General features: G+C 40.5%; 1 protein-coding gene across 1 annotated transcript; it reads left to right on the top strand.

Moving 5' to 3' along the window:
* Positions 1–1,957: 1,957 nt before the first annotated feature.
* lsm6 (LSM6 homolog, U6 small nuclear RNA and mRNA degradation associated) lies at positions 1,958–4,322 on the top strand. Its single transcript, XM_056408366.1, has 4 exons — positions 1,958–2,023; positions 2,446–2,551; positions 2,646–2,759; positions 4,158–4,322. Exons 2-4 carry the CDS (start codon positions 2,458–2,460, stop codon positions 4,190–4,192), a joined length of 243 nt encoding a protein of 80 aa, XP_056264341.1. The 5' UTR covers positions 1,958–2,023; positions 2,446–2,457; the 3' UTR covers positions 4,193–4,322.
* The last annotated feature ends 10,379 nt before the right edge of the window (positions 4,323–14,701 follow it).

Genomic DNA, 14,701 nt, shown 5'->3' with positions numbered 1-14,701 from the left:
AAGTGCACAGAGGTCATTTCTGAAGGCTACAGAGATAAACTGGGATTTTTTTCTTTTCAAAAATTTCCTTCAAAATGAGAAACAATGAAGGGAACAGGGGACAAGGGAGAAAAAAAAAATCTTCATTGAATATTCATTAACCGGTGCCTAGGTGTATACATGGCTCTTAACCACTCTTGTTTATGACTTAAGGACTTGTAGTACTGACCTTAGTTTAACACAGCAGCAGATACCAAATTAACCTCTAGCCTCCACAGGGCTAGCCATGGCCTGCTAACAAGCAACCTGTCTAGACACACAAGAGGTACTTTATGATTCCACCTCTCACAATCCCCCTCTTTCTTTCTTTCTTTCTTTCTCCATCTCTCTCTCTCTCTCTCTCACCCTCTCTGTCTCTGTTAACACGTACTGGCACATCCTCCTTCCCTCTGTCCTCTTCTATCTTTTCCCTCACCATTTCATCCCTATTTTGCCCCCGCACCATTTTTCATGTACCTCCCAAGCTGTGCAGTGTTTGGGTCATGCACCCGACAACCAGAGTTTTATCACATGGTAGACTTTATCATATCCTTCACAACACACCCTGGCCACAGCAAAATTGAATCATGAAAAGATCTCACGTTCGCAAAAGATTCATACTGATGCATTTTTGCATTCTTTTTTATTGTTCAACTATAGACATTTCAAAGACTTGGAAGAGGAATTTCATATGAGATTGTAAAAGAATGTATAATCTAAGATGTAATAAGGTCAAGTTTTTGTATAATTTGTATCATGATTTATGCTAAAGGAATAAGATAAAGCAAATAAGCAATCAAATGAGAAATCGGTAAATTTGGGAGAATCCGTCAAAAAGAGTCATTTTTAGGTATTTCCAATAGTGTACTATAATTTAGACTTCATTGAAGAACAACATGCTGTACTTTAGTTTAATACTTATGTCAGTAATGCCACGAATTAAAAACCTCAACATTACTATCATACATGACAAAGAAAAAGCATACAATCCTCACAATCGCTATCAAAAAAACTGCTGATGAATTTTCGGTAAATCGACTAACTTGTGCACCTCGACTGTACTTACAGTCTGTACTGGGATCCACACATTCCCCCCCCCCCTCCCCTATTCTCTCTGGCAGCCCATACTTCAACCCAGTATGTACATCTGGTGACCAGTTACAAGTCCAATGTCCAGAAGCCGAACCAGACTGTGAACATTTGCACACGTTCATGGAGGCTGTGCTATAAAAATTGAGCATAGTGTGTGAACACATTTCTTCATCAGACATCTGTGAGATTTGATGAATGTACAATATGGCTGGGAAAATTGTAACACTAGCTTCTATCTTCTCTCCAGGCTCAACTTTTAAAACAAAACTGCATTTCTTTCTAAAAGAATATGAGTAAAATATAAGATGATACTTTAGTATTTCGATAGGATTTATGGGAAATAAAGTGTGTCATTAGGATGAATATGAATGTTTTGTTTGTACAATGCCCTTTTATCAAGATAATGCTGGTTTTATTATCCCCATAGCAATTCTGTCAATATCCCGGACATTTTTATCTAGATTTTTTGTAGATTTTTGTTTTTTCAGTTGAGCCGGGGTACAGGATCAGACTATATCAACTGAAAATATATAAGAATATTAAAAAAGAAAATATTCATCCTAATTGGACTGTACCCTCGTATTTATTCATATTTAGCCAATTGTAGATGGAAACATAAACCCAGATTGGTCATTGGCTTGTGACTTGTAAAAAGAGTTGTCGATATGTTGCTATCTGCATAAGTGCAAGGCTACTCTGTTGCAAATCGCTAATCTTTTGACTGAACATGTGTCTTAAACACAGTGAAATACTGTCTGTACATTGTTCTGTCTCTCCAGGTTTCAATTCTTTCAGTCTGTAAAAATGCGCTCTTTGTTCTTTTTGTCCTCACCCGGTCTCCGTATAGTGCGCGTCTCTGATTGGTCAATACGCGGTCTATGCCAAATACAATCGTTTGGAGAAAGTCTATCGGGTAAGTGAAACGCTACTAAACACGAAGCCACTGATCACAATTATAACAAGCAAACGTCTCCATCGAGTCCAGTAAACATATTAAACGGACCCACTCGCACCTTTAAGTTCACGCACGTTCATTAAAGAGTTTGCAGTTAACGGGTTAGCTACAGAAATTAGTTAGCAGCTAACGCTACTTGCTCACGCAGTATTACGCCAATTTACAATTAACTGTATTCCTCTCATTTAATTTTGGACTCGTCAGAATTATAGCTACGTGCTGCTACACTCACACCATTTTCTAAACAAGACTTCGTTATTTGGTTGAATGAATGAACGCCATCGCGCACGCGTTAGCTAGCGCGATGCTAATGTGGCTGGTTGAAAGACCCTACGATCATAACATGCCGCTAACTAGCTGCTCATTTTCAACTGTTTCAGATCGCAGTCAAGATGAGTCTGAGAAAGCAAACCCCGAGCGACTTCCTGAAGCAGATAATCGGGAGACCAGTGGTGGTCAAACTGAACTCTGGCGTCGATTACAGAGGTAATGACCCTGGCGTGTATATAACGCGTCCCCTTCCTTTCCCATGATGATGCAGGTTCTCGGTTTCCATAAACGTGTCTGATGTGTGTTCCAGGTGTCCTGGCCTGCCTCGATGGTTACATGAACATTGCCATCGAGCAGACCGAGGAGTATGTGAATGGGCAGCTCAAGAATAAGTATGGAGATGCGTTTCTCAGAGGAAACAATGGTGAGCTTCTCTAATGTATAATTATATCTCCAGTTTATAGGCACTTAGGCTGTTAAAGACTTGACAAAGACTGCATGGTTCTTGTCAAGGTTACATGTGTGCACAGTTCTGTCAAATTTAGGGACTCTGGTTACAGACTGTTTTTTTCACAGCAGACATTTTTGATTTCCATAGTAGAACGAGCACCAATTACATGAAAGATGGTTCGGTTTATTTAAGAGTTCTAGGTTTTATTCAAGTCTTCTAGGTGTAACATTTAAATAAAGTCATCCCTGAGAGACTTATTTTTTTAACCACTGTAAAGTAAGTCAAGTTTATTTGTATTGCACTTCTCACAAAGGGTCACAAAGTGCAATACAGTAGTCAAATTAAAACAAATTGGCAATAACGGGGGCCAAAACATTTCAACAGTTAAAAGAGCAAAGTAAGAAAAGAAGTGCCCAACATGAGTATTTTACTGGCAGTGATGCATTACATGGTGCCAGTTAACAGCTTGAGTGACATCACAAAGCTCTACTGTTGAACAAACAAAAAGTCCAATGTCAGAGCCACGATTTAAAAAACCCCCATTATATTCTGATGTTGCTTGGTTTTAAAATGTTTCTTCAGCTTGCCCCGTTCAAAAAGAATAAACTGTCCCATGTAATAATGTGAAAGCTTAAATCAACCGTCATTAGTTCTCCTGCTTAATATTGTCTAACTTGTCAATCCTTGATGAATAAAGGATTGTAGTAGGTGAGTTTCATATGATCTGTATCCACCATAACAGTCAGAAGAACCGAGTCTAGATTTTTCCTTACACCGGTCATGAACGGTATTTACAGTCTGATTCTCTCTTGAATATGAGTCATGCTGGCCAGTGCAGTTCTCACTGTGATAAAAGGGCCAGCAGCTGAAGATGGTGCTATTTTAGTCTAAACGGAGCAGGTTGATAAAATTAGATGGTAGGAAAAGATGATTTACCCGACTGCTTTTCTGTACAGTCCGCGCAATACAGCTCCAAACCACAAAAATGAACCACAAAACAATTCCCTGTATCTCGGGAGAGAAATTTGACTGTTTTCATAAAAAGATCTCCGTCAGTGGGTCAGTATTAACCCCAGGTAATGTATTTATGTGTTGGGTATCACGGGAAGTAAAGGGTGGGGTGAAAACAAATGGAATTGAGCATCAAGAGTTGACTTAAAAAAAATATTCAAACTGTATTTGGTTGGGCCAGCCAAATAGTTGGCCTCAATTATGACCCTTTATCTCTGGAAAGCATAATCCACATCAAATGAAGACAAAAAGAGAATGATAAATAATTCATTTCAGATTGGTCTCGCAGATGTTATTGTGATTCTCAGCAAAACTACTGGCTTTTTTGTTGTTAATATTTCTTTCCCCGTTTCTCCCCAGTCCTTTACATCAGCACCCAGAAGAGGAAGTCGTAGTGAAGACCCTTCTGTTTTTCATTTTATTTTGTCGCGGTTGATGCGTCAGTGGATAACTGTCCTGTTTTTGGTTTTGTAAAGCCTGATGTCCTGAAGAATGTGGAATTAGTTAATAAACTTTGAGTTTTGATTCATGTCTGATATGGTTCATTTTATTCAACATCACAAGATAAATGATAACAGGTATTCTTTCTGTACTCTATTGTTCTTTGTAAACATTTATGATATGATATGCTATATACCTTTATTCATCCCACAGTGGGGAAATTTAAAAAAGATGAAAGTCTGAACGCGACAGCCTTCTTTTTGAAAAAGATTGTCATTCCTGTGTCGAGTTGTTCATATTGTAATATCTTGAGATTTAATTCTTGGCTATATCAGGCTTCTTCACTGCCAGTGGAATAACGAAGGATCTTTTTTGGCCAAATCATTCACTCAAAGTTCACCCCTCAAGCAGCAAATCTACTCCTGTTTTACCACAAGGCTTCAAAAGGATTAGAACATATTTTTGTAATTTGTCAGTACTAATGTGCTAATTGTGTACTTGATCTTGATACGACTAGCCTGCAGAAACCCATTACTGAATGGCCTGTGTACAAAAGTACTCATCCTGCATTTACTTTACATCACAAGACATTTGATGAACAGCTGTTTGTGCAATTAAACAAAACCGTCTGAGTAATATTTCCCATATAAAAGAGACAATTTCACCTGTAAGCTCCTTTTTGAAATGGCTTTTCAGGTTGCTTGTTTTCAGCTGGACAATGAGAAATGAAAGTATTCCTGCAGCCTGAGATGACTCAGTCCAGTAATGCATACATATGAAAATAACTTGTTGCTTACTTTAATGCAGGATTATGAAAGAATCCAATATGCACATGTGAAAAAATCCTTCATTAACTGCCCATTTAAATATCCACTACTGAATAAAAGAATGCAACTGCAGGACTAATCCACAAATGGTGCCACCTGCAGGCTGTGTCGGGCTGCATTAACATGTAAACAGATCTGTCAGATCAACTCCCACCGCCCTCTGCAGAAGACTTCCATGTTTTAGTGCCTTTAAATGTCGCAGAACACACAGCGTTGCTTTTGTCTTGTGGTTGCACGGCGAGGTGCTCTTTGTCCCTAAGGTTGGCATCGAAATAAATGCAGCAGCGTGTATATGCAAAGGATTGGAAGCTTATTCCATTTTAGCGTGGCCTGTGGTAATTTAGCAAATGAGTTCAAAAGTGGCATCACCTCATTACGCTAAGATAAGAACGCTATAAATATATGATTCATTAGGCTCTTAATGAGAATGCTGTAGTGAGGGGAATTATTTCCCTTCCAAGGGTGGATTTTTGAGAGCCTTGTTTTCCAACCTGTACATGCGCACTCTGGCCCCTGGAAGGAGACAAAAGGCTGCCAAGGTCAGGCCCGACTTGAGAATGAAGGACACGTTATTGATCAAACTCTGCCGAGCTGCAGCTGTAGAAAGGGAATGCTGGGGGGGGGGGGGGGTGATTGAGCTGCAACACACACACACAAGCAGACATAGGCACCGAGTGATGCGTACACAGAAACCCATTGTACACAGTGCAAAACACAAAGAATCATTATGGCACCTAGTGAGGGTTCGTACAGGCAAATATTTACCCACTGGAATCATAACTGAGCCGCTGGCTGTGTGGCCTCGCAGGAAACCCAATTAATACTATTCACGCAAATGACCTAGTAGCAGACGTCACGCTTACTGAACCATGAGCTCCCCCCCCCCAAAAAAAACACAGAACAAATGCAGTCACTGTTTCAGTGTTCATGTCTATATCAACATCAGATTATTGATTTTTTGTATCCCCCCACATTCTTTTTCATTTTTTTGATCATTATAACGAATGTGATTTAAATTTTTTTTGAAATTCATATAGGTTGTGTTTCAAGATGCTTTCGTTGTTTTAGGGCAGCGGCTCGTCCCCACGCACCTCATAAACGTAGACGGCTGGCGGAGGATGCTGCAGTGGCTCCGCGTTGACGTATGGAGGGGAGTGATGGAGGGGAGAGGACAAAGAAGGAGAGAATAGGTGACAGCCTTGTTATGGGAGAAAAAGCAAAGGGGAGACTCAAGTCTTACAGCACCACCAGCTGCCAGAGCCACACAACTACAGTGGAGTCACAGGAGGGAGGGAGGATGGAGGAGGGAGGGAAGGTGGCGTATGACTTTGACCCTGACTGATCACTGCAGCATGACTGTCTAGCCTTTTCACAAGGGATCAAAGGATGACAAGGACAACCTGAAAATCTGTGATTCTCCCCGTGTACATTCTCAATTAGACAAGGACACATTTCGGTCTTCTTCTCAATCTATTCAGAGGGGATCTTTTCATACGAATGGTTTTGCCAGGGTTGAGAGTTTGCTGCACATCAGGAGCATTCAAGTGATTTTTCGCTCCCTCCTCCCATATATTTTTCTCTTGTTGCACATATTCAGCAGCAAGGTGAATCGCCACACACTACTTGCACTATCACCACTTTCTTTCTGCACTAACATCCCCAATTCATTGTCCCTGTTGTTGTTGTTGTTGTTGTTGTCGTAGTTTTTATATTGTACATACATGTAAATGCAAATTAGCTGAAGCTACACTCTGGTACAGCGCATCAAATGGTGACATTTATGTTTTAACTGCACATAGTCCTTTTAAATAAAGATAATAATAATAATGTTGCTATTCTGCGGTCTTTAATGTATTTTTTAAATATTTATCCTGCTATTTTATAAATTACATGTATGTACGACTAGAGCTTACATGTAACCGGAGTCAAATTCCATGTATGTGCATTGTGCACACATAATTTATTATTATTTATTATGCCTCACAATTTACCATTTGGCTCAAACAACACAACTCAAACTATCTCTGTTAAAAAAAGCACGATAATTTAAACAACAATCCTGCTTCTCACGGTCTATTATACTATCATTGTACCTACTGTATGTGTGGATGTAGAAAACAACCAGAGTAAAGAGACCTCCCTCCCTACAGCGTAACTGTGTGAACTTGACCATCTCTAACCTCTGCCTGACAGCTTGTCATGTGTTTAGGATGTAAATGATGGCGGTGACCTCCCACTCTGTGTCTCTGCTCTCACATTCCACTGGCTGGGTCAGAGGCCTTGTTAGGTTAGTGCAGAGTAAACAAACACCTTAGAAACAGCCTAACAATGGCTGACTAATTTTAAAAACAGCTGCTACTGATTAGTAAACCCAACGCTCCTTGTTGGTCTGTTAAGACATTAATCAGATGCGGTTGTTCCCCTCAAAAAACATATCAGGGTGGTACTGTACTGCTTACTTGTTTTTCAGTAACCTAAATCGAAGCTCAAGTTTGACGGTTGTGTTGATCCTAATTGAGTGTGAGGGCTTGTGCTCGTTCCTGCCGCTCTGCGACCCCTAGGTTCTTTATTTAGCCCCGAGGACGGTCATCCTTGGCCAAAAATGTGACCCCTGACCTTCTTATCGGGAAGAAGCTATTCCCAGCATGCACGAAGGCTTCTGTGATTTATCTTGGCCCCAAATGGCAGCGTGATGCAGATGGTATGGTTCGGGGAGCGTAACTAGGTGCCCTACAGGAGGCCTGAGGGCGGTGCCGCTGTATGTGTTTCACAGGCCAGGCAGGACAAAGCCTCGCATGGTACAGCAACATGCTCCAAGTGAGTCCATGAGCCTTGAACCCAAAAGGCTCTCCAGCTGTCACGTAACATAAGGGTCTATTTTGCTTGAAATCTCTGACTAGATTATGACCATATTGTATTATTGACTATGACCTGACCCACTTAGACCCCCATAAGCTGGCTGGACGTGGACACTTCTCCTCCACAGGTGGTTTTGCCGGTCATGTTTGTTGTTATTGGTATTAATTTATCTGTTCATACCTGTTTTTAGAAATGGAGGTGAGGCTTCAGGGTTTGGGTAAAGTGTGAAATACTATCAGGGAAATAATTCTAATTTTTAATATTTTGGATTACTTGATCAACTTCTGTATCCCAAAATTGTAAAAATGAGAATTATTTTCTTTATACATTTGATTTTAAGAAAAAGGGCCTTTTTACGCAGCTGTAGACTTGAGACTTTGAGTCAAGTCAACTTGGACTTGGACTTATTTGCTCTGGTGGTTTATTTACTTAATACTTGAATGGCACATTATTGAAACTCATGACAATTGTGTGCTATGGTTGAAAGCTAAAGAACAGCTAATGAATGGATATTGATGTGAGGTTATTTTTGTGAACTGCTTGCTTCAATCACTTTGAAATCTAAATTCTTTGTAAATATGGACAAAAAGAGGTTAGAAACTAGCCTTGAGGTTAGATTTGTCGAATTAAAGTTTTAGGTTTTGATCTGGAAAAATCTCTGAACAATAACAAAGAAATAGCAAAACTAGGCAGGCCTTGACAAGCCAAGAAAAAGCTTGAATGTTTCACTATTTGGCTCATTCATTCAGAGGACCATGCCTCAACTTTGTAAATGCAAAATGGTCAAATTCAATGTCTTTCAGAGATCTGAAATATATTTGACTGGCCATGTGCTTTGGCGAGATTTAAAACTTGCCCCAAAATATTATATAATATTATTAAAAGTTAAATTAAAAAAACAACAGAAAAGAAACTACCATATTATAAGACCTTCTGTTTACATGGAATATTTCTGCCTTAATTTTTTAAATTTGATACATGATGTATTTCGGGATTTTATTGCGGGTTCTTCCGGGACAAATCATGTTCCATTTGGGTACAAAATAAATAAATCTATAGGCACAAAAATACTTGGTAAAATAAAACATATTATTAAATGGTTGTCTTGTGACCTATCTCATGAAATAGTATATTTTATAATGAGGTCATCAGTGCTCATGAGCAATAATTAGTGAATATGAAGTAATCAGCCTATGTCACGGAGCCATTTTCAACCACCTTTTTGTTTCATGAAGGCTATTGCTTGTTCTGTTTGTCCGCCAAGTCTCACTGCTGCACATTAGATTTGCATGAAATACAAACTAACCCTGCACTCAGGCAATTAGCCTCCATTACGCCGGCGTTCCAATTGCCAATTTGTCTGCCATGCAAGGTAATCCGGAGTGTTGCTGGCAAGCACCCAAAATGGTATTAATGGTATTGCAAGAGTCTTTTGTTGTTGTTTCCTCTCAGACTAACGGCCACAGGCGGCTGGCGTGTCACTGGATGAAATGTTGAGGAAATGGAAATGTTTGCTCGGCAGTCTGGAGTCAAGACATGACCTTTTGCCCTCACATGCTTCAGTCGAAAGGCTTTTAGGCTGCCGTTGTGGAGAGTTTAGTGTTATTTTGTCTTTATTCAGAGTATGTCTTGTTCTGTTTTGATGGTTGTTTTGGTCCGACTCTGTTTTTAGAAAGACCAAACAAAAAAGCTTCAATAATCAATGAATGTAAATTAACAATGGATCAAATGACGATGTGTATTTGAAAGATAAACAGTACACCGCTTGTAGTGACGAACCCTCAGATAATTAATTATTATTGTTTTTCTTTTTTTGGGAGTTTTTACTGATCCGATGTGAGGTCCAGGGACAGGGATGTCGTATGTGTCCAGATTTTAAAGCCCTCTGAGGGAAATTTGTAATTTGTGATAATGGGCTATACTAAATAAACTGAATTGAATTGAATCATTTATAACTTTACAAAAATATAACTTATTCTCATATATGATCAGACTATCAGTAACATAATCTTGATTCAGCGCTGCCTAGTTTTAGAGTTTAACCAGAATTCACGAACAGTGATTGACAGCTGAGGAAGACTCCTCGGCTATGATTGGTTGTTGTTGTTTGACTGCGATGGAATCTCGAAGATACCACAAGGAGAACTAAAAGGAAATAGTATTCACAGAGCATTTGTGCCATGTACCACTGGCAGGATATGGGCACGATTTGAGCAAATATGACAAAAAACAAAAGAAATTGTAAAGTGATACAACTGTAGTTTTAAAGCCTGTAACTTCATTTTATTGGTTAGGTGTCACTGCTCTCACCTTTCCAGCTACAGCAGGCAGCTAACAAACCAGCTCTATAAACCCACTGACAACTAGCTCGTGAACGTAGTGGAGACAAAACATAACTGAGAGGAGAGTTAATCTTGACTAACTCAAACCTATTTGGAAGAAAAAAACCAAAATCAAAGGTAACATTCTCAGCGAAATTGTCTGTTGTAAACATCCATTATAGTTTACACACTAACTTGAATAAACTTTGACCGATGTGCTCGCAGTGTTCAACAAGATGAGGAATTATGACTGATGCTTTTGTGGTGCTTAAAGTGTTACAAGTTATTTTATTGCAACCTCTCAGAACTGTCATTCTTTGTTGTAGTGACATTGTTGTTGTTGTTGTTGTTGTAGTTAGACCAACGTTCTTATAAATAGGAATGACCCTTTAATGGTACAGCGTATAATGGTAAGCCTTTTATTGTTGGAGTGGTTGACTGTGCGTGCCTTTGTGTTTGTTTCACTCTGTGTGTCTACAGTTATGGAAAGAGGCTCAGCGGTTTGACTCGCTGCACTCTGAGTGCTGTGATGTTGCTCAAGGGTAAAACCAGACAGGAGAGTTATGACTTCAGCCCATCTCTGGCCATCAGGGAGGTCAAAAGGAGGCTACAGACACACACACACACAGACACACACACACAGACACACACAGACACACAGATACACAGACATACACACACACACAAACACATTTACCTAATACTCAGTGACACACTCTAAGCAACCTAATCTATGGCAAACACACACACACACATGCACAAACGCACACATTTGGACACCGGACTGAGGCCAGTATCGGAGTCAGGGCCCCAAACCCAGTTAAAGCCCCTCAGTCTCGGTCCAGGTCTAGGTCTCTGTCTTCTTGGCCGTTTGTGTGTGAGAGAGAAACTGTGCGTGAACATTTGCGTCACAGGATATTATGAGGCAGACGAGGGAGAGCACCTTCATGCTTTTTCATGTGGGCGTGTCAATTTAAGAGTTTTTAACGACTGTCATGGAGAGTGGATGTTCTTCAGCTCGCTCACACACATGTAGACACACACACACACACACACATGCAGGTATACGCGCACACACACACACACACACACACACACACACACACACACACACACACATGCATGGATTATGTGCATACACACACACACACAAACACACAAACACAAACACGCACACCCCTCTCCTGCATGCATGGATCATGTGCACACACACACACACACACGCACACTCCGGTAGAAGGCAGGGTTGTAGGAGCAGCTTTATAGGTAAGACACATATAAAAGCAAAAGCTGAGAGAGACTTTTATGAAGTGCCAAAAGGTGCACGGCTTTGAACTCTGCATACACATTCCAATTTTAAACTTATGTTTTATCGTGACCCGATACGTAACATGTAATCTTTAGTGAAATGTGTATGGAGATGTTTTTAGTGTCATCTGGGCCGTCACCCCAGGCTGGTGCTCTGCATTGCTCTGAGATGGGCTTTCTTCGTGTTCGAGACATATCTAAACCCCGGGCGCCCCCTTGTGGCAGAACCGAGGTGGTGATCTCACCCGCCGCCAGCCACTCAGCCCTCTTGTTCCTTATTTTAATTGACCTGGATTTGTTCCTTTGCTTTGCTGTAAGGAAAAAGAGAGAGGTGCCTCGGGACCGAGGATCCTGTCAGCTTCGCCCTGCAGCAATTCCCACACCACAAAACTGGGTCCTCTTTCAAAGATCTACTGTTTGAAGCTGAGCAGAAATAAAAAATGTAAAAGACCAGGGTGCTTCAATGCGTTGCACTAAATAATTAAGAAATATGCATTTCCAGATAATGGAGAGGGGAATTTTAATGCAATTGGATTCATTAAAGAAACACTTTGGCTTGTGGGGCTTGTACATGGGGTTGTCTTGTATTCTTATTTCTCTGTGTAAAGAGAAAGTAAAATATTCATCCAGCATTTCACACAGTTTCCCTTTATGTTGAACATGGAGAAAGAGCAGGATGACTTTAAAAAAAACGGAAAAACCTGTACAAATGGGACATGTGCTCATTTGGGTCCTGCACTAAGAGAATATGAACAGGGGCAGGACCACCAACCCGTCTGACACATATATACATATTAATGCCGTCTGTGTCGACTTCTCAACGCACTGCTGAGAGACTCTTATTATCAATACGGGGCAATCAATAATCTATACGTCATGAACAAGGTCATTCAATCAAAACATGTTGGATTAAACTGAGAGACACCGAATCAAACTTTGTAATAAATAGATTATGCAATGATTTTTATAACATATTAAATACTATTTAAACATACAACATATTGCATATATGGTTGGTTAAGTACAAATAAAGATTTTTAATGATCTCATTTGAATTTACCTTTTAAAAAGGTTATTGATCCAAAATGAATAAATCATAACAATTGATTCCGTCATAGTTTTCACCATCTCCATCTGACAGTGTTGTATCACATAAAAAGCACATTTAAGGGTGCATTTGCATTCATTGTTTTGTTGCCCCCATGCCTCACCCCCCCCCCCCCCTCCCTCTTGTCATTAAAGAGACGAGCTTACAGCTCCATGTGCAGTTATAATCATAGACCATAGGCCTGTTTGATTTTCCACATGACTCATCAGAGGTTTAACTCTTTACTTTAAAGCCCGGTGACACAATTACGGCCTCCTTATTGGAAGAAGAGTGAATACGTTGTGTCGTGCAGGAAGCTCTCTGTCTTCATCACTCATCTCCTGTGATGGCAGAGCTGGATCTGAATCACCTCTGCTCGGGGCTGGTAGCAGAGAGCCTGGCAGGGCCGGGCCGAGGTGTGCGGGCCTATGTGCGTGCATGCGTGTGTGCGTGTGTTGTGTGTTTTTGTGTGCGTATTTCGTCCTAATCAAGCATCAGCAGCTTCTGGGACCAGGGGGAGGCAAGACTTCAAAGCCATTAAATCAGGACAATGCTTTTTATGTCACTGGTTCTGGTGTAAGATGCCCTGCGTCCCCTCCTTCTCCTTGCATCTCTTCTCCCCCCTTCCCCTCCCTCCCACCTCCTCACCCTCCGTCAGTCCTCACAGCTGCCATGCAGCCCAGGGCTCCAAAAATAAACGATGGCTTCCCAAGTGCATGGTCAAGGCCAGGCAAGTTGGCAGGAGCAGTGACTTGTCTCTTGCCTGCCTTCTAATGGTGGATGGGGTTAACTACAACTACACTTTAGGAGGCACACAAATGCACAGGGGCGATGCGCAGACAATAGAATGCAGTCCAATGCAGCATAAAAAAAAGTCCTGCTTTATTGAAAGAAGATGTTAAAGAAAGGATCCTCTGAAGTGTGCTCTCAAATTAAAACAAGTGTAAGGAAAGTGCTTTTTGGAAAGGAGTCCACAAGTTCACAAAAGAAACAAAGTCCAGAAGGCTGTTTGTGCCGTTGGGAGTGCGTTGTACCTCAACTCTATCTTAACACGTATACAAGCATTGTTTATGTTTTTAGAATCGCACCAATTCAAAAACATATATTTAGCTTGAAGACTCCTTTGTAACCTTTCTTCTTCTTTGAATTACGTGATTCATGGTTGAAGCTTTTCTGACACAGTTTCAGCAAAAATGATTATTCACTTCATGAACTGTCCCCGGGCAGCATATTGAAAGCATTGTTTCGTAATTGTATTTAATGTGAGCAACTTCGTTTGCATGTGTGTATGTACATGTAGACTATAGATTATATTGGTTGTATAGATGAATTCATCGCTCACATTTGTCATATTTTTCTTTTCCTGTGAAGTACTTCTAGTTTTATCTCAATAACTAAACTTAACGATGTCAAAAGCTTTACGATGCTGTTGGACTGGATTCATTGTACAGTTGTTCATGTTATGTCCATTCAGCTTTGCAGCTTTGCATATGGAAACTCAACCCTAATATGTCTTTTGGAGATAGACAGTGTATCAGTGTCGAAAATAAGAACTGCATGTGTTCTCTTGTTTACTTGCTGTGTGTCAGATCCCAGCAGATGTAAACACAGTGGTTTTACCTGACAGCTGTTTGGCACCTGTACGCCATCAATTTGTAACTCGATGAAAACAAACTGGACGAGTAAAGAAACGTATTGTCTCCCCTCTTCATCCAAACTCTCTCTGGGTGACGGGGAAGTGGAAGTGAGAGCACTGACACTTCAAAGTGGGTCAGCGTGGCGCTTCCTAACACGTGACCTCAGGCTTAGTCGCTCTCAGGAAAACCTTGAGGTCAGCAAAGGACCGGCCTGTGTGTGAGAGATGGAGAAAGAGTGTTTAACTTGTCCAATCGGACACATACATAACATACAACGAGAGCTGTTATTAATCAATCAATTGATTTGCCCATTGGCAGTTATATTAACCAAATATGTACAGCGTCCAGCTTCTCAAATGTGTGTGTGGATCTATCTGCTGCTTGTTTCTGTTTTAAATTATTGTAAATTAAAAAAAATGTTTGG

The sequence above is a fragment of the Pseudoliparis swirei genome, chromosome 24 (assembly GCF_029220125.1).
Source record: "Pseudoliparis swirei isolate HS2019 ecotype Mariana Trench chromosome 24, NWPU_hadal_v1, whole genome shotgun sequence".
Taxonomy (NCBI): domain Eukaryota; kingdom Metazoa; phylum Chordata; class Actinopteri; order Perciformes; family Liparidae; genus Pseudoliparis; species Pseudoliparis swirei.
This window is presented reverse-complemented; position numbering and strand designations above follow the sequence as displayed.